We start from the raw sequence: 19,756 nt of genomic DNA, 5'->3' as shown, positions 1-19,756 counted from the left end.
GGTCTTTCTGTGGGTTCTAGTCCCACAGCTCTGGCTGCTCACAGCCCCAGGTCTGTCTGTAGCTTTTTCTGAAATAAAATGAGCTCCCAATACCCCACATAGAAATCCTTTTATGTTTAATGTAGACATTTTTGGATTCCATTATTTCTTCCAAAAAAATCAGTCAGGGGGTTAATCGAAGAGAGTGAGCATTTGGAGATTTTCATTATGTTGAACTGAGAGCCACTTTCTAAATCCTCTTCTTGACTTTACCCCACGGTAGAGAAAACAGCATGTACCTTCCACCCTCGTATGACAAATTATGAACTACCTTTCCTTCCTGAGGGTGGGAAGAACATTGAAATGTGGATTTAAGGCCTTTCCCAACCCGGGTCTTACCGCATCACAGAATTGTGTGCATCCAAGTCTACTCGAGACCAGGGTGGCTCGTGGGCTTGTCACAAAATACTCAAATTTCTCCCCAAAACTGCTCTCAGAATATTGGGCATGAAGTCCAAGTTATAATTTTTTTAACTTTGAATATTTTTTTACTTTTCAATTACAGTTGACATACAATATTATACTAGTTTCAGCTGCAAAGTGCAAAGGTTAAACATTTACATAGCTTATTGAATAATCTGTGTGATAAATCTAGGACCCATCTGACACCATAAATATTCACAACAATATTATTGACTGTATTCCCTATACTGTACATCTGAGTGAAAACTACTCAGGGCTAGTACAGGACAAACATAATATTTTCGCTGACTTGGGTGGAAGGTATGAGAGGGGCTAAGGAGGGTGAGTGTAGAAGTGGTGAAGAGCACAGCAGGACAATCTCAGAATATCTCCCTGTAAATTACTGATGAATGACACACACCAAATGGTGACTGTATGACAGGGACACCTGACTGTCACCAACCTGGGTGGGTCACCAGGATGAACGTCCCCACTGTTGGGACAGGGAGGTGCAGTGTCCAGTCCTTGTTCTTTCGTCTTCCACAGTCCTGGCTCCCTTGGAGGCCTCATCCACGCTCACGGCTTTAATGTCATCATCGCGTCCACACCTATGTCTGCAGCCCAGACATTTCTCCTCAAGGTCCCCACACTCATCTGTCCAACCTGACACCTCACTGGTGTGTCTATCAGATATCTCACCTTGACCTTCTCTTCAGCTGACAGCTTGAAATGCCCACCCCTCCCCCACACAATTTTCTGCTGAGTCCTCCCCATCTCTGCTGATATAACCCTATCTTTCTGCTGGCACAGTACAAATGTGGGGTGTCCACCTTGACTCCTTTCCCACACCCGAAATTTAATCATTAGGAAATGCCGTGAACTCCATCTTCCAAATGCCTTCAGGGTCCAGTCCCTTCTCACTGTGTCCACCACTCACAGCCCCGTCAGAACACCCAGCACCTGCAGCCTGGAACCCTGGGAGCTTCCCCACACTTTTCCCACCTGCCTCGCTGGTCCCTTGTCTCCTGATTCTGTTCTCAGCCCAGCAGCCAGACTGACCCTGTGGCCTGAGGGCTCTCTGTTGGGGAGGAACTCTCAGAGGAAGCCACTAAGGACATGGGCTCCTTGGCCATGACCTTCCAGGACTCAGCATCCACAGAATGAGAGCAGTGTCTGCAATGGATGCTGGAACACTTCCTGCTGTTCTCACCTTCTGTTGGTCAGCTCTCTGCACCCCACACAGATACCCCTCAAGTCTACAATAAGGGGCCCTGAAAGCTTGGGGGAGACTCCTAGTCTATAAAATGGCACTCATTTAGAATCAGGGGACTCAACCAGCTATGGCTAGAGGCACAAAAGGTCACATTCGGATGTGCGGGAAGAAACCCTTAATTGCGCATGGAGCACAGGAGGTCACAGGGAACATCAGTGGGGAGACGTGAGGTCCCCTTTCCTGTGTCACACAGTCTGTCCCTCCCTGGTTATCTTCACACCTCATGGTAAGTTTATGAATGTAAAGTGACTTAGAACAGGTTAACAAACAGGGTGAAGGTGTAGACAGAATAACGCCTACCAGAAACAATACACCTTGGAGTGTTTAATGTCCATCTATTATGTTTACATATACATATATATATATACACACACACTAATGTACAATCAGCAGTCAGGGATTCATAATCCCAAAGGGCAGCTGGACTGACTATTTAGCACCAAGTCCTGTAGAAAGCAGCTCTGTCACACTGGGAAAGAAAGTTGTCATGAAGAAGTTCAGGTCAGTCTCAGAAGTGTCACATTCTCCCACAGCCCACTGCATCCTCAGAATGTCCCACTCTGAGAGTCCCCAAAACCCAATTGTGCCCCTCGGTCCCAAGCCCCCCACTTCCTGCCCTCAGGGTCTCACCCTTAGGAGCTGTGAGAGACACTTCAGAGCCCTTGGCACTGTCGCTGACTGGGGGAGACACAACAGCAGAGTTAGGGGGTGGGGGATCCCCCTCACAGACTCCAGCCCACACTCTCCCAAGGATCCCAAATGTCACTTCTCTGACACCCAGACTTACAGGCAGCCTGAGTGCACCTCTCCCTGCCTTTGCCTGTGGGAACAAAATGTTCTGTGAGAAGTCAGAGGGAAGACTGGGTCCCATGACCCTGAAGAAGCCCCACACTCCTGAAGCACAGGGAAGGTTCCAGAACTGTGACTGAACACTAGGATAGGATCAGGAAATACAGGGAAAGGACACGTGTGGGGAGTAGATCAACTGCCCATCTGGATGTCTGTTCTCAGAAGGGACCTTCCCCACTGACCTGTGACATCTGGGAATCTCCCCATCACTAGAATCATCAGGTGATAAATTTGTCCTTCACTTTCCCATGGACCTCACTAAAGACTCAGTGTTAGCAAATAGGCCCCAGATGGACAAGCACCCGTGTGGGGTTACAATGCCCATAAAGGAGGCAGAGCACACTTCCATCTGGTCTTGACCCCCAGGGGACAGGAAACTCAGCCCCAACCCTTGCCCACCTGAGCCCTTCCTCCTCCACAGCACAGCTCCAGCGGCCACAGCTGCAGCAGCAGCACCTCCAAGGAGACCCAGGGCAGCAGGGATGCCCATGAGGGTGATGGAGGTCTGAGGAGGGGGGTCTGTGAGGGGAAGGTGAGAGGTCACCCTCAGACCTGAGTCCTGACCCTGCTCAGGGACACCCAGAGGAGAGGCTCTGTCCCCACATCCCCTCCTCACCCCATCTCAGGGTCAGGGGCTCAGGCAGTCCCTCATGCTGCATATGGGACATGTATCTCTGCTCCTCTCCAGGGGGCACAACCACAGCTGCACACTTCTGGATGGTCCCATCCCCTGCAGGCCTGGTCTCCACCAGCTCCATGTCCTGGGTCACGTCCTCCCCTTCACGCTGCCAGGTCAGGGTGATATCCGCAGGGTAGAAGCCCAGGGCCCAGCACCTCAGGGTGACCTTGTGGTCAGAGATGAGGTGGTGGGTCAGGTGTGTCTTTGGAGGGTCTGAGGGGAGGGTGAGAAAATTCAGGAACTTTGCATGGTCATGGGACACTCCAGCAGTGCTCATGTGACCACCCTGAGAGTGGACAGGACAGTGGGGTGGGGGAAGGGAGTGCACCATTCAGACACTAGCAGGGACAGAGGCATTGGAGATAATCTCCTATGTCTTGGAAAGTTCCAGAAAAAAGGTGAGAACATAGGGTAGGAGTACCTAGGTCTCTAAGTGGAGACACAGACTCAGGTGCTAGTTCATGACTCAGAAAAGCAGGAGCCAGGCCTACAAAGAAGGTCTCAGCCCCAGAACCAGGAGAGCGTCCTGGTGCACCAGGTGCTGCAGGGTGTGAGGGAACCGCTGTGGGTGTTTCAGGGAGGGGATGGGCCCCTTATGGTTCTTTAGAGCGGCGATCCCCAACCAAGGAGCTACAAACCGGTACTAGTGGGTGGCCTGTTAGGAACTGGGCAGCACAGGAGGAAGCGAGTAGCTGAGCTCTGTCTCCTGTCTACCAGCAGACCCCTCCCTTTGGTCCGTGGAAAACTTATCTTCCACGAAACCTGTTTCTGGTGCCAAAAGTTTGGGGACCGCTGCTTTAGAGAAAACTAGGCCTGCGGGTGAGTCACAGAATAAGAAATCCTGGGGCACTCTTTACTCTCCCGAGCAGGAGGGGGATTCTGACACTGCCCCATTTCCTCCTCTCCTTGTAGGAAGCCGCCCCAGCCCACAGATGCCCTCCTCGGGGAGGCCCTCGCCCTGCTACCTGCTCTGAGCAGCGACTCCTTCCCCTTCTCCAGGAGCTGGTTAAGCCAGTGCACGCAGAGTCTCTCCAGAAATAACCTCTTCTCTTCCGCATCAGGGAGATCCACCAACTTGCGCCAGGTTTTCGGGGCCGCCGTGTTGACCACGGTCCAGGAGCGCAGGTCCTCGTTCAGGGCGAAGTAGGCGGTGCCGTGGTAGGCGAACCGACTGAACCCCCGGAGGAAGCGTCCATCAGATCCCACGAAGCAGCGGCTCATTTCCTGCCAAGTGTGGGACACTGACCCCGCCCCAGGGTCAGCGCTGCCCACTTAGCCCGGTCCCGCCTCCAGTTGTCAGGAGCTGACCCGCATGATTAAACCGAATGTGAAAATCAAACGGGATCAAATCCCGGGGAGCTCCACCCAGGATGGGGGCAGGGGGGTTCTGCAGCCTGGAGCTGACTCACGGACCCGGAGACTCAGGGGGACAGCAGCCGGTCAGTGAGGGGCGGGGGGTGAGGTCGTGACCGGGCCGGGCTGGCGTGGCTCACCGTCCTCGCTCTGGTTGTAGTGGGCGCGCAGCTTGTTCAGGTTCCCTTCGTTAATCTGTGCCTCGCGCTGGCAAACCCCTGTCTCCTGGTTCCAATAATCTGGCATCTCCTTCTCCATCCACCGCTGCTCCATCCACAGCACCCGCGGCTCCAGCCTGGGGTTCCGGGCGTCGCTGTCGAACCGCAGGATCTCCGTGTCGTCCACCTGGCTGACTCCGATGAACCGGGACTTCCCGCGGCCTGATCCGTACACGGCGATGCTGAGAATACTCATCGTGTGGGGACCTGAGGGCATGGAGGACGCGTGTCCTGGTGTCCACGGTCGTGCCCGTGTGGGCAGGGGCCGTGGGAACGTAAAAAGGGACGGTGGTTGACAGGAGGGGGAGGGTAGAGTCGGGGCGGAGGAGGGACTCGGGGGTCTGGGGTCTGGGCTGCGGGTGCTGGAGAAGTGCTGTACCGGAGTCCTGCGCCCCTCCGGGTCCCCTCGCTCCTGCCCCGCAGAGACTGTTCCCTCCCGACCCCGCACTCACCCGCCCAGGTCTCGGTCAGCGCCAGGGTCCCCGAGAGCAGCAGTAGCAGAGCTCGGGGGCCCAACACCCGGACCCTGATAGTTTGGAGAGAATGAGTTTTACTTCTCGGTGTGGTCAGTATATCCGGAACCACGTTGATGCTGATTGGCCTCTGTAGAGCCCACCACCCAATTGAAGTGAGAACTACTCTAGCGTTATGAGTATCCAGGCAGAAGAAGCCACCAGAGGAAGAAGGGAAATCCCTGGGGAGATGACCCCGGAGCATTGAGCGTCCAGGCTCAGTCCTTGGGATGAGACCCTGGCAGCCAGGTCTAGGGACCCGAGACTTTGCGCTGTGCCCTCCCGGTGCACGGAGGACTCTCCCGCTGTCTCCCAGAGTCCTGGTCCACATGCTGTTTTATTCAGCGACTGTCAAAACATTTCGGTGTCAGAGTATCTATAGAGTCTTACAAATTAGGGAGAATCCCAAAAATGATTTTGTTTGTGTGCGTTATAGCTATCAATATTTACCATACAAGGAATAAAACAGTTTGACAAAGTTTTTAATTCATTTAGAATAGTATTAATAAACTATGTTAACAGAAATAATATTTTTGTGAAAAATAGCCATTTCACAAAAAAACAAAACAAAACAAAACAAAACAAACAACATAGTGAGAAGAGTGAATCTGCTTATATTTATAGTTTGCAAGGCTCACTTCTTGTCTGTATCCTTGGAAGTCTGCTGGATTTTCATATTTGTGTCTGCATTAAATCTCTTTTTTTGTTGCAGTATATAATAAAATATTCAGCCTCACACAAATACAGAGGAGGAACATTTTGAAAACCTTTTCAGATAAGTGTGGGTATCCAGCTTTCATCATACCCTAAATCCTCACAAGTGGTAGTTCCTCAAAAGCTCTTTGCAAAGTGGAACCTGAAACAAATCCATTGAGTATCTCCTATCCTGTTACATTACTTGAGTGGCTCTTGTACTGATGCAGGATTATTTGAAAGTAATGCCTTGTTTCACTAAGTGATAGAGATCTCCCAGTGTTGATGCATTTAATGACACACCATGAAAAATCACTTTTGTTAACATTACCACAGATCCCTGTGGAAACAGCTGTCAGCTCTGGGAAGCTGTCTGGCTGCTGTGGTGAGACACACCTTTGCCAGAATCCTGGTTTTCCCCTGAGAGCTTCCATTCCATCCAGACAACAAGTGCTGTCAAGTGTCAACTGCCTGCTGACTCTCCTTGAGGGAGAAGCTCACGTTTCATTTGAGAGAGTGTTCGCCAGTTCACCACACCTCAGTCATCACAGGTTCTGTGTCTCTCATTCTCTTAAGTGAACTTGCTGTTCCGTGAAGAAGAGGCTGACTCAGCTCTCACAGGTCACTTTCCTGGGTTCATGGCACTTGGGGATGTAGCAGAGTGTGTTTGTGTACTTTCCCAGTCATTATAGGAGACATGGTATTTTTTTAATTCTCCATTTTCGTTAAGGACAGTTAAGAATTAATCCATTTATATACTGAATTCAAGATACAATTATTTTAATTTTTTAAATTTTTCAATGACAGTTGATGTATAATATTATATTAGTTTAAGGTGTATGACTCTATGAATAGACATTTAAATAAATTACAAACCAATCACTCTGATAAATCCAGTACCCACCTGACACCATATGTAGTTATTACAATATTAATGACTGTATTCCCTGTGCTGCACTTTACATCCCCATGACTGTTCTGTACCAATGTGTCCTTCTTAATCCCTTCACCATTCTACCCAGCCCACTCAGCCCCTCCCATCCCGCAACCATCAGTCTGTTCCCTGTGTCTATGAGTCTGTTTCTGTTCCGCTTGATTACCGTATGTGTTAGATTCCTTATGCAGGCTCAGTCACCTGGCGTTTGTCCTTCTCTGTCTGACTGTTTCACTCAGCACCGTGCCCTCCACTGTGTTGTTGCCCATGGAGAGACGTCATTCTTTGTGTGTGTGTGTGTGTGGCTGAGTCAGACTTTGTTGTGCATATGCACCAATTTTTAAAATCATATCATCTCTTGATGGACACTTAGGTAGCTTCCATATGTTGGCTTTTGTAAATAACACTGCAATGAACATGTGGATGTGGATGTCTTTTTGGTTAGTGTTTTGGGTTTCTTCAGATAAATACCAAGAAATGGAAATGGCGGGTCCTTCTTTCCCTCTTGTTATATCGCCTTTGTTGAAGTCTGTGTTGTCTGGTGGAAGGACTGCTATCCCCAGGTGTTTGTTTGTTTGTTTCCTTGTCCATAAAATACCTTTTTGCATCGTTTTACTTTCTGTCTCTGTCTTTCGATGAGAATTGAGTCTCTTGTAGATAGCATATCTGAGGGTTGTTCTGTTATTCATTCAACCACCATGTGTCTTTATATTACAGCAATTAATTTACTTTCATTTAAAGTAATTTTTGATGGATATGTACTTATAGCTATTTCATTATTCATGTTTGTGCTTAGTTTTCTTCTTCATTTTAAAGAGGACCCTTGAGCATTTCTTGTAATACTGGTTGAGCAGTTAAACTGCTGTAGCTTTTTCTTCTCTGTGAAGCTCTTTATCTGTCCTTCAGTGAAAAATGAAAGCTTTGCTAATCTGTTTTGACCTGAAAAATTTCTGTTGCGATATCAGTTGGCAGTCTTACCACAGCTCCCTTGTAGGTAACTAACTGATTTTATCTTGGTGCTATTAAAATGATCTCCTTGTCTTTAACTTTTGGCATTTTAATGATGTTTCTTGGTGTGGGCCTTTTTGGGTTCATCTTGTTTGGGACTCTGCCGTTTCTGGACTTCTATGGCTACTTCCTTTATCAGGTTAGAGAAATTTTCCAAATCATTGTTTAAAACATAGGGTTTTGATTCTTTGCTTTCTCTCCTCTCTTTTGGGCACCAGCATAATGCAAATATGGGTATGCTTGAAGTTATTCCAGAGGCTCCTTATACTATCCTTAATTTTTTGGTATTCTTTTTCATTTTGCTGTTCTCATTGGGTGTTTTCTGCTTCTTATCTTCTCAAACTCTTATTTCATCCTGTGTTTCATTAACTCTATTGTTGATTCCCTACAATAAGTTGTTCATGTCGGTAATTGAACTTTTCACTTATAATGTTTTGTAATGTTTTCTATCTCCATTTTTTATGTGCCCTATCTGTTTGCTGAGCTCCACACTGATGCCATCTACTCTTCCCCTGAGTTCACTAAGCACCCTTATAAGCAGTGTTTTGAACTCTGCATCTGGTAGGATGCTTGTCCCCATTGTGTTTAGTTCTCCTAGAGTTTTGTTCTGTTCTTTCATTTGGGACATGATGCTTTGCTTCCTATTTAGGCAGCTTTCCTGTGTTTCTTTCTGTGTGTTAGACAGAGCTGCAGCATCTCCTGGTCTTTGTAGAGTGTCCCCATGCAGTAGGTGTCCCAGAGGGCCCAGTGCTGCAGCCACCCTGGTGACCCAACCAGGGCACTCTTGGTGCACCCCCTTGTGGGCCGTGTGCACCCTGCTGTTATAGTTGAGTCAGTACTGCTGTTGGCAATGGAAAGGATTTATCCCCAGGCTGATCAGCTGCGAGGACTGGCCGCAATCACCGTGGAGGCTCTGGTGCCTGCTGAGTCTGCCCCTTGAGTGTGTTTCTGTGGAGGTGGTTGAGTGATGCTTTTTCCTGGTCTGAAGCACTCCATCAGTGGTGCTGGCTCAAGGTCCTCTTGGGAGCTGCAGGCCACAGTCAGCTACCACCTATGCCTGGCCTGGGGCTGCCCAGCATGAGCAAAACAAAGCAATCTGTAGATGGCTGCTCCTTGTGCTGGGCTTGGAGGTGCCTGGGAGAGGCCAAGCTGCAAACCAAGGCCAGCTGCCACTAGCACCAGACCTGGGGCCACTTAGCTGGAGGTACAGGGCATGCCTAGGCCAGATACTGCTTGTTTGAGACACTTTAGGAAAATCTGTAGCATGAGCCAAGACACACAGTTTGCATGGAAATATCACTAGAAAGGGCAATGGGGGGGGCCCGTTAGTTGGGTGGGGTGGTGTTTGGGCAATCATCAGGGTGTGGCAAGGAGTGTGAGCCAGGTTGTTGGAGACTCAGATATGGTGCCCACCTGCCAGCTCTGAGTGGGGGAGGGCTCGGAAAAGGACAATGGCCTCTGCCAGTACTTGTGTCTGGGAGACAGCTGCCCTCAGCTCTCACTCTGATGCCAGAGAATCCAGTTGCTCCCGGTATGTTCCTGGTTCCTTTCTGAGCTGCCATTCCAGCACCAGAGCTCGGAGCATGTCTGTGGGTGTGCAGACCTTTAAGAGGAACTGCCTGGGACTCCAGAGCCTGTGTGTCACTCAGCCACCATCACCGCTAGTTCTTCCAGCCAGAAGTTGTGGAGACCTGACCTCCTGGCACAGAAACTCTGGGCTGAGGAGTGTCATTTAGGGCAGGGATGCCTCACTCCTCAGGGCGCCTCCACAGCTGACATACCCCTTTCAATTTTTATCAGCCACATGCAAGTGTGGGACCAGCCTGCTCTGCATGTGTCCCCTCCTTTCAGTCTCAATGTGGCTTCTTTCATTCCCTGGTTGTAGGGCTTGTGTTCAGCTAGATTTCAGGTGGTTCTGAATGGTGGTTGTCTGTAGTGAAGTTGTGATTTTGATGTGGTCCTGGGGTGATGAAAATACCACATTTACCTACACAGCCATCTTGATGGGAAGCTGAGATATTTTGTAAATGTTTAGTTAAGGATGATGATTTAGTAAAGATAATACTTTTCAATCCCTTGACTGCATCATTCTAAAGTGACACTGGTTTTGTTTTCTTGTCTGTGAGGGGTGGTGGTGAAGAATGCCTGCTTAGCAGTTGGGTGTCCCGGCCTCCATTCCTGCTGAGTTTACCTCTATGCACATGTGAGCACAGTGACAAAGCAAGGATGTCCTTAATCCTACGAAAAATAAATTGGACCTCATAGATCCCATGGAAGGGCCTTAGAAACCTCAAGGGTTCCACAGAACACACTGTGAGAATGGTTGTTCTGAGTAAACCAGGGGGAGTCTCCCTACTGGCCCCGGCCTTGTGTCCCTCCTCACTTCCTAGAACCCCTCTCCCTGAGGTGGGATCCCTGCCTCCCCACCCTCTGCTGAAAGCATTGCCCCTGAGTTGTACTAAGAGAAAGGTCACCCCTTGGAAATGAGATTTCCGAGAGTGTCTTCAGTCTGGGAAAGGAGATGGGGAGACAGGTGTTTCCTGTTTGAACTGAATACAGTTTGTGCTTGAAGGCACCAGGCCCACAGGTAACCTAGTTTGGTTTGTTATACAGCAGCTTGATATGTACTCATGTCCCAGACAGAAATGTGGTGTCGTCTGTCAGAGAGATATTGGCCCCTTCATTTTTCACGGGTCTAGTGCTGTGACTGGAAACCCAGACAATATGAAGAGCAGTTCTGTCCAATAGAACATTCTGGAACAAGGGATTTTTCTGTGTCAGCATGTCCAAAATGGCAGCCACTGGCTGCAGGTGGCTGGTATTTTTGTGAGTGCTCTCTGCCTTGTGTTTGTCTGTGTTTAGACAAAATGCAGTGTGGTGTCATTTTCTCTCAGTTTGCCATGGTCTCGGGATGTCCTTGTCTGATGCTGATGTTCTGTGAGACCACGTGTGTCCAACTGGAGAGTAACCCGGCCCAGCAGTGAGCAAAAGGCCAGCTCCTGGCAACACGGGGCCTCACCCTAAGCGCCACATAGGTTCCGATGTTGGGGCTGCTTTTCCTTTTTTCTTAAATTCAGTATCAGCTGCTGCTGCCCACCGCTCCCCTGGCTGATAATCTCAAGGACAGAAAGAAGTTCCTATCTGACATGGGGATGTGGGTGCGCTCTAGAGCGAGCTGCCCCAGATCTCTGTCTGGAGGGTTTTTAACTCTCTTCTCAGGGCGAGAAATTTAGGGGAGGGTTCCAGCAGAATATTCATCAGCTTTCAGGGTGTTTTTAATAAGCTGATGCATCAAAACGGGCACATGGGGTGTTGGGGATTATCCTCTGGTCAGCTCCACTGTTTCTTTTTTCTTAGGTCTGTCTGGTTCTAATGTTGTTGTTGTTGTTTCTTATTTGATACCCTGACTTCATCTGTCATGGGTTCATCTGGTAAAGTGGCAGTAATTGGGTCTCTCTTATTTATTCCCCCCCAGAATAAAGTTGATTTTAGCTATGTATTCTTTGCTTAGGGAGGACAAGTACAATGAAAACTTAAGGGCAGCAAATATGGGCCTGGAGACTAGAAGATGTGGTTGCCATGCCTTCCAATTACTGAAGAAAAATTATTTCCAACACAGAGTTCTATATCCAGTCAAGATGTGAATAAGGGCTAGGATAGCCTACAGTTTCCTCATGTGTTTAGGGCTTTAATAGTTACCTCTTCTCATTCTATTTGGAAAATTCTACCAGATATATTGGGGAAAATGAGGAAGTAAACCAAAAGGGAGGAACGTGTGGGGTCCAGGTGACAGGGGAGCTAGAACAAGACAGGCCTGGGCTGCCCAAAATGAAGGGAAGGACATCCAGGGTGTCTGCCTGCCTCCTGGTGTGCAGGGACCCTGTCACCCTGTGGCAGGGCCGAGGGCTGTGGACAGGTGTCTGCAGAGAGGAAAGTGGTTGGATATCTGACGTGTTCAAATACGTACTCATGAAGATTGAGACTCTGCGGAGAGCAGTGGCACAAACTTGTGAAACCTGACAGAACAGCCCCATGGCTGAATTAGGACCAGATGCAATGACCAACCACCCCCTACCCTAGTGCTGACCAATCAGTGGAGACCTTTGCAATATGTCCCATAGGCCCCTATGCAGCCCATCCCCTAGAAGCCATCAGGGAGCCAGGTCTCAGAGCAACAACTCACCTGTGACTTGGGTTTGGTGCCACTTCCTTAAATAAACCTTTATTTGCTTTTTATTTCTTTTTTCTTTTTATATACTCACCCAAGGACATTATCTTTTCATTGCTTACAGAGAGAGAGGAAAGAAGAGAGAACAACATTGATGTGAGAGACAAATATTGATTTTCTTCCATTGGTACCAGGACTGGGAATCTTATGCACAGTCGAGGTTGTGCCCTGACCAGGAATCTACTTGCAACCTTTCAATTATGGGACGATGCTCCAACCAACTGACCCACACCAGCCATAGTAAACCTACACTTTCCTTGTTGCAGACTCCTGTTTGCTTTGGATTGGGTTTTAATGTGCACAGGTGAATGGACCTATTCAGTTTAGTAATACTTGTAATTTATAGCTTTTTAATGTTTTATAGAGAATATACATTCATCATATAAATAGCATATTATCTATATACACATAATTAATTTAAAAGCTTTGTTACAAGTATAGAAGGGAAGGCAGATGAGAAAGAAAATCAAGAGCTCAGCTCAGGGCAGACAGTGCTGGGCTCCATGTCTGGGCTCTGGGCAATGAACTTGCACACCTTCCCCCACTCCCCACTCAGAGCACTGCTCTCTGTGGAGGCCAAGCTGGGTCTTTCCTTTCTTCTGGGGTGTGGTCATTAGTATCTCCTCAACTCTCTGTTGCTTTTAATAAGTTGGTTTTTGTACTATATATGGAATTTTGAGCTCATTTCAGTGGGAGGATTTGTCCGTAGAGTCCAGGCAAGTTTGTCAGGAATGGAATTTCTAAGGCAAGTGGTTGGTCCTAGAGAAGAGGATCAGAGTGTGAATCTTAAATTGTGATGTGAGGATGGTCTGTCAGGAGTTTTATAAGTGTAGGGATTTTATGTAACTTGTTTTTTGAAAAACATTACTTATGCACATACAAGAGGTTTCAAAAGACACTCAGGAATACACAAAATAAATGAGTCACATTGTCCTCCTCCCCCTCAGTCACCTAAGTCCTCTCCCAGGAAACCTTCATAGGGAGTCACTTCTGATTCCTCCTCCCAGGAAAATCTATCTGTGCATTAGTGTTGCTGTTATGTCTGTAAAAAGAACTCAGGCCACAGACTGGGAGAAAATGTTTGCAATCCAATTCTTTCAGAGTATATATAAGAAGACTCAACTCAACAATAAAAAAAATAACTCAACAAAAATTAATCAAAATTCTAATCAGACACCCCACCAAAGGATTTATGCCTGCCTCGTCCAGGTGGTTCAGTTGGTTAGAGGGTCATCACGAGAACCAAAATGTTGTGGGTTTGATCCCTGGTCAGAGTGCATATGGGAGGTAACTGATCAATGACTCTCTCTTTCTCTCTCTCACACAAACACACACACTCTTAAATCAATTAACATAGCCTTTGGTGACAATTTTTTCTAAGGCTGCAGTAGAACAGTAGCTTTGTTATGGCTGCAGCAGCCTCATATGTGTATTTACTGGGTCTCTTGAGGGCATCATTTTCTCCTGTGTTAACTGAATTTCCTGCTGTTTCATACAGTAATGTGCTGTGCAGGCTTGCAGCCTAGAAGTAACAGGCTGAGCATTGCAACCATAATCAGGACAATCTCAGAGTATCTCCCCGTAAATTACTAATGGATGACAATCACCAAATGGTGACTGTGTGATGGGGAGACCTGTCCCTCACCAACCTGGGTGGGTCACCAGGATGAATGTCCCCACTGTCAGGACAGGTGGGTGCAGTGTCTGGTCCTTGTTCTTTCCTCTTCCACAGTCCTGACTCCCTTGGTGGCCTCATCCACGCTCACGGCTTTAATGTCATCATCGCGTCCCACACCCTATGTCTGCAGCCCAGACATTTCTCCTCAAGGTCCCCACACTCATCTGTCCAACCTGACAGCTCACTGGTGTGTCTATCAGATATCTCACCTTGACCTTCTCTTCAGCTGACAGCTTGAAATGCACACCCCTCCCCCACACATACTTCTGCCACAGTCTCCCCCCTCTCTGCTGATGTAACCCCATCTTTCTGCTGGCACAGTGCACATGTGGGGGGTGTTCACCTTGACTCCTTTCCCACACCCCCAGATTGAATCACTAGGAAATGTTGTGAAATCATCTTCCACATGCATTCAGTGTCCAGTCCCTTCCCAGTGTTTCCACCACTCACAGCCCCGTCAGAACACCCAGCATCTGCAGCTTGGAACCATGGGAGCTTCCCCACACCTTTCCCTCCTGCCTTGCTGGTCCCTTGTCTCCTGATTCTGTTCTCAGTTCAGCAGCCAGACTGATCCTGTGGCCTGAGGGCTCTCCCTTGAGGAGGAACTCTCAGAGGAAGCCACTAAGGAATTTGGCTTCTTGGCCATGACCTTCCCGGACTCAGCATCCACAGAATGAGGGCAGTGTCTGCAGTGGATTAAGGACAGTGGACGCTGGAACAACTCCTGCTTTAAGCAGCTGTTCTCATTTTCACATTGGTCAGCTCTCTGACTGTACACAGATACCCCTGAGGTCTACAAGAGGGGGTCCTGGAAGCTTGGGGAGACTCCTAGGCACCAAAGCGGCACTCAGTTAGGATCAAGGGACTCAACCAGCCAGAGGCAGAGGCTCCAAAGGGTCACATTCGGATGTGTGGGAAGAAACCCTTACTTGCACTTGGAACACAGTGGTCACAGGGAACATCACTGGGGAGCCGTGTGGTCCCCTTGTCCCGTGGCAGACAGTCTGCCCCTCCTGGGTTGTCTGCACACCTCATGGTAAGTTTGTGAAGGTAAAGTGACTTAGAACAGCTTAACCAATGGGGTAAGATGGAGATAGAATAACACCTACCAGAAACAATACACCTTGGAGCTCTTAATCCCAGTCTCTTCTGTTTAGAGTCTGTATATAAATATATAGCTAATTTTAATGTGATGTAAACAAGTTCAGATACCGGGTGAAGAAACAGCAGTCAGGGATTCATAATCTCAAAGTGAGGCAGCAGTGACTGTTTCAGCAGCAGGTTCCCGTAGAAAGCAGCTCTGTCACAGTGGGAAAGAAAGTTGTTATGAGGAAGTTCAGGTCAGACTGAGAAGTGTCACATTCCCCCAGAGCCCACCCCATCCTCAGCATGTCCCCGTCTGAGAGTCCCCAAACTCTCAGTCCCAATGCCCCCCACTTCCTGCCCTCAGGGTCTCACCCTTAGGAGCTGTGAGAGACACATCAGAGCTCTGGGCACTGTGGCTGCCTGGGGAAGACACAACAGCAGAGTTATGTGGTGGGAGAGCCCCCCACTGACTCCAGCCCACACTCTCCCAAGGGTCCCAGATGTCACCTCCCCAACACCCAGACTTACAGGCAGCCTGAGTGTATCTCTTCCTGCCTCTGCCTGTGGGAAGAAAATGTTCTGTGAGAAGTCAGGGGGAAGGCTGGGACCCATGACTCTGAAGGAGCTCCCACACTCCTGAAGCACAGGGAAGGTTCCAGAACTGTGACTGAACACCCAGGGTAGGATCAGGAAATACAGGGAATGTACATGTGTGGGAGAGTAGATCAACCGCCAGTGTGGATGTCTGTCCTTAGCAGGCACCTCCCCCTTCTGACCTGTGACAGCTGGGAATCAGTCCCCATTACTAGAACCATCAGGTGATAAATGTGTCCCCTCACTTTCCCATGGGCCTCACTAAAGAGACAGTGTTAGGAAATAGGACTCAGATGGACAAGCACCCAGTGTGGGGGACACCATGCCCATTAATGAGGCAGAGCACACTTCCACCTGGGCTTGACCCCCAGGGGGGACAGGGAACTCAGCCCCACCCCTTACCCACCTGAGCACTTCCTCCTCCACAGCACAGCTGCAGTGACCACAGCTACAAGGGAGACCCAGGGCAGCAGTGATGCCCACGATGATGATGGTGGTCTGAGGAGGGGGGCTCTGTGAGAGGGAGGGTGAGAAGTGAACCTCAGGCCTGAGTCCTGACCCTGCTCAGGGACACCCTGAGGAGAGGCTCTGTCCCTTCCTCACCCCATCTCAGGATCAGGGGCTCGAGTAGCCCTGGGTGCTGCACATGGCACATGTATTTCTGCTCCTCTCCAGGGGGCACAACCACGGCTGCCCACTTCTGGAAGGTCCCGTCCCCTGCAGGCCTGGTGTCCACCAGCTCCACATCCTGGGTCAGGTCCTCCCCTTCAAGCTGCCAGGTCAGGGTGATGTCTCAGCAGGGTAGAAGCCCAGGGCCCAGCACCTCAGGGTGACCTCATGGTCAGAGAGGGGGTGGTGGGTCACATGTGTCTCTGGAGGGTCTGAGGGGAGGGTGAGAAAGTTCAGGAACTGTGCATGGTCATGGGACACTCCAGCAGTGCTCATGTGACCACCCTGAGAGTGGGCAGGACAGTGGGGTGGGGGAAGGGAGAGCACTGCTCAGACACCAGCAGGGACAGAGGCATTGGGGATAATCTCCTATTTCTTGGAAAGTTCCAGAAAAAAGGTGAGAACGTAGGGTAGGAGTGTCTCTAAGAGGGAGACACAGACTCAGGTGCGAGGCTGATGACTCAGAAAAGTCAGAGTCAGGCCTGCAGAGGTCTCAGCCCCAGAACCAGGAGAGCGTCCTGGTGCACCAGGTGCTGCAGGGTGTGAGGGAACCACTGTGGGCTGTTTCAGGGAGGGGATGGGCCCCTTATGGTTCTTTAGAGCGGTGATCCCCAACCAAGGAGCTACAAACCGGTACTAGTGGGTGGCCTGTTAGGAACTGGGCGGCACAGGAGGAAGCGAGCAGCTGAGCGCTGTCTCCTGTCTACCAGCAGACCCCTCCCTCTGGTCCGTGGAAAACTTGTCTTCCACGAAACCTGTTTCTGGTGCCAAAAGTTTGGGGACCGTTGGTTTAGAGAAAACTGTGCCCGCGGGTGAGTCACAGAATAAGAAATCCTGGGGGACACTTTACTCTCCCGAGCAGGAGGGGGATTCTGACACTGCCCCATTTTCCTCTTCTCCTTGTAGGAAGCCGCCCCAGCCCACAGATGCCCTCCTCGGGGAGGCCAGCGCCCTGCTACCTGCTCTGAGCAGCGACTCCTTCCCCTTCTCCAGGAGCTGGTTAAGCCAGTGCACGCAAAGTCTCTCCCAGAAATAACCTCTTCTCTTCCGCATCAGGGAGATCCACCAACTTGCGCCAGGTTTTCGGGGGCCGCCGTGTTGACCACGGTCCAGGAGCGCAGGTCCTCGTTCAGGGCGAAAGTAGGCGGTGCCGTCGTAGGCGAAACCGACTGTACCCGCGGAGGAAGCGTCCATCAGATCCCACGACGCAGCCGCTCATTTCCTGGCAAGGTGTGGGACCCCTGCCCCCGCCCCAGGGGTCAGCCCTGCCCACTTAGCCCGGGTCCCACCTCCAGTTTGTCAGGAGCTGACCCGCAGGTGATTAAACCGAAAGTGAAAATCAAACGGGATCAAAATCCTCGGGAGCTCCACCCAGAATGGGGGCAGGCGGGTTCTGCAGCCTGGAGCTGACTCACGGACCCAGAGACTCAGGGGGACAGCAGCCGGTCAGTGCGGGGTGAGGGCGGGGGTGGGGTCGTGACCGGCCCCGGGCTGGCGTGGCTCACCTTCCTCGCTCTGGTTGTAGTGGGCGCGCAGCTTGTTCAGGTTCCCTTCGTTAATCTGTGCCTCGCGCTGGCAAACCCCTGTCCGCTCGTTCCCAATAGTCCGGCTCTCCTGCTCCACCCACGGCTGCTCCATCCACGGCGCCCGCGGCTCCAGCCTCGGGTTCGGGGGCGTCGCTGTCGAAGCAGCGCGACCTCCGTGTCGTCCACGTAGCTGAGCGTCGATGAACCGGGACTTCCCGCGGCCTGGGTCCGTGCAGCGAGGTGCTGGAAATTTGCAGGGTGTGCGTACCTGGGGGCGGGGAGCATGCGTGTCCTAGTGTCCGCGGTGCGCCCGGTGTGGGCAGGGGCCGTGGGGACGTAAAAAGGGACGGTGGTTGACAGGAGGGGGAGGGTAGAGTCGGGGCGGAGGAGGGACTCGGGGGTCTGGGGTCTGGGCTGCGGGTGCTGGAGACGTGCTGTACCGGAGTCCTGCGCCCCTCCGGGTCCCCTCGCTCCTGCCCGGCAGAGACCGTTCCCTCCCGACCCCGCACTCACCCGCCCAGGTCTTGGTCAGCGCCAGGGCCCCCGAGAGCAGCAGTAGCAGAGCTCGGGGTCCCATGACCCAGACCCTGATAGTTTGGAGAGAATGAGTTCTACTTCTCGGCGTGGTCAGTATATCCGGAACCACGTTGATGCTGATTGGCCTCTCTAGAGGCCACCACCCAATTGGAGTGAGAACTGCTTTAGTGTTATGAGTATCCCGGCAGAAGAAGCCGCCAGAGGAAGAAGGGAAATCCCTGGGGAGATGACCCCGGAGCATTGAGCGTCCCGGCTGCAGGCTCAGTCTTCGGGATGAGACCCTGGCAGCCAGGTTTGGGGACCCGGGACTTTGCGCTGTGCCCTCCCGGTGCATGGAGGACTCTCCCGCTGTCTCCCAGAGTCCTGGCCCACCGGCTGTTTTATTCAGCCACTGTCAAAACATTTCGGTGTCAGAATATCTATAGAGTCTGGATTGAGCGCGGGCTGGGAACCAACGTGTCCCAGGTTGGATTCCCAGCCAGGGTACATTCCTGGGTTGCAGGCCAGAACCCCCAGTAACCGCACATTGATGTTTCTCTCTCTCTCTCTCTCCCTCCCTCCCTCCCTTCCCTCTCTAAAAATAAATAAATAAAATCTTAAAAAAAAGAAAGAATATCTATAGAGTCTTACAAATTAGGGAGAATCCCAAAAATGATTTTGTTTGTGTGCGTTATAGCTATCAATATTTACCATACAAGGAATAAAACAGTTTGACAAAGTTTTTAATTCATTTAGAATAGTATTAATAAACTATGCTAACAGAAATAATATTTTTGTGAAAAATAGCCATTTCACAACAAACAAAACAAAACAATGTAGTGAGAAGAGTGGATCTGCTTATATTTTATATTTTGCAAGGCTCACTTCTTGTCTGTATCCTTAGAAGTCTGCTGGATTTTCATATTTGTTTCTGCATTAAATCTCTTTTTTTGTTGCAGTATATAATAAAATATTCAGCCTCACACAAATATGGAGAAGGAACATTTTAAAAACCTTTTACGATAAGTGTGGGTATCCAGCTTTCATCATACCCTAAAGCCTCACAAGTGGTAGTTCCTCAAAAGCTCCTTGCAAAATGGAACCTGAAACAAATCCATTGAGTGTTTCCTATTCTGTTATATTACTTGAGTGGCTCTTGTACTGATGCAGGATTATTTGAAAGTAATGCCTTGTTTCACTAAGTGACAGAGATCTCCCAGTGTTGATGCATTTAATGACACACCATGAAAAATCAAATTTGTTAATGTTACTGCAGATCCCTGTGGAAACGGTTGTCAGCTCTGGGAAGCTGTCTGGCTGCCGTGGGGAGACACACATTTGCCAGAACCCTGGTATTCCCCTGAGAGCTTCCATTCCATCCAGACAACAAGTGCTGTCAGGTGTCAACTGCCCATTGACATTTCTTGAGGGACAAGCTCATGTTCATTTGAGAGAGTGTTCGCCAGTTCACCACACCTCAGTCATCACAGGTTCTGTGT

The 19,756-nt window shown here is 50.0% G+C and overlaps 1 protein-coding gene and 1 pseudogene across 7 annotated transcripts; both read right to left on the bottom strand.

The window, feature by feature from the left end:
- Window positions 1–680: 680 nt before the first annotated feature.
- Window positions 681–5,987, bottom strand: LOC123813377 (patr class I histocompatibility antigen, A-126 alpha chain-like). Of its 7 annotated transcripts, none has more exons than XM_045830363.1 (8): window positions 5,266–5,987; window positions 4,736–5,020; window positions 4,208–4,483; window positions 3,180–3,455; window positions 2,963–3,082; window positions 2,502–2,534; window positions 2,345–2,392; window positions 681–1,055 (listed from the first exon to the last, which is right to left on the bottom strand). In XM_045830363.1, the coding sequence occupies exons 1-8, from the start codon at window positions 5,654–5,656 to the stop codon at window positions 1,018–1,020; spliced, it is 1,467 nt and encodes a 488-aa protein (XP_045686319.1). In that variant the 5' UTR covers window positions 5,657–5,987; the 3' UTR covers window positions 681–1,017. The 7 variants fall into 7 exon arrangements, 5 of the variants coding, with proteins under 5 accessions (XP_045686319.1, XP_045686321.1, XP_045686318.1 ...); XM_045830365.1 differs by lacking the exon at window positions 681–1,055 and adding an exon at window positions 2,024–2,183; XR_006784744.1 differs by lacking the exon at window positions 681–1,055 and adding an exon at window positions 2,024–2,183 and having other exon boundaries at window positions 2,345–2,534.
- A 6,528-nt stretch (window positions 5,988–12,515) lies between these two features.
- On the bottom strand, window positions 12,516–18,825 carry LOC123813391 (annotated as a pseudogene).
- Window positions 18,826–19,756: the final 931 nt, after the last annotated feature.

The sequence above is a fragment of the Phyllostomus hastatus genome, unplaced genomic scaffold (assembly GCF_019186645.2).
Source record: "Phyllostomus hastatus isolate PE091 unplaced genomic scaffold, TTU_PhHast_1.1 phas_contig_151, whole genome shotgun sequence".
Taxonomy (NCBI): Eukaryota; Metazoa; Chordata; class Mammalia; order Chiroptera; family Phyllostomidae; genus Phyllostomus; species Phyllostomus hastatus.
Note: the sequence above shows the minus strand (reverse complement) of the source record. Positions and strands in the feature narration are given on the sequence as shown.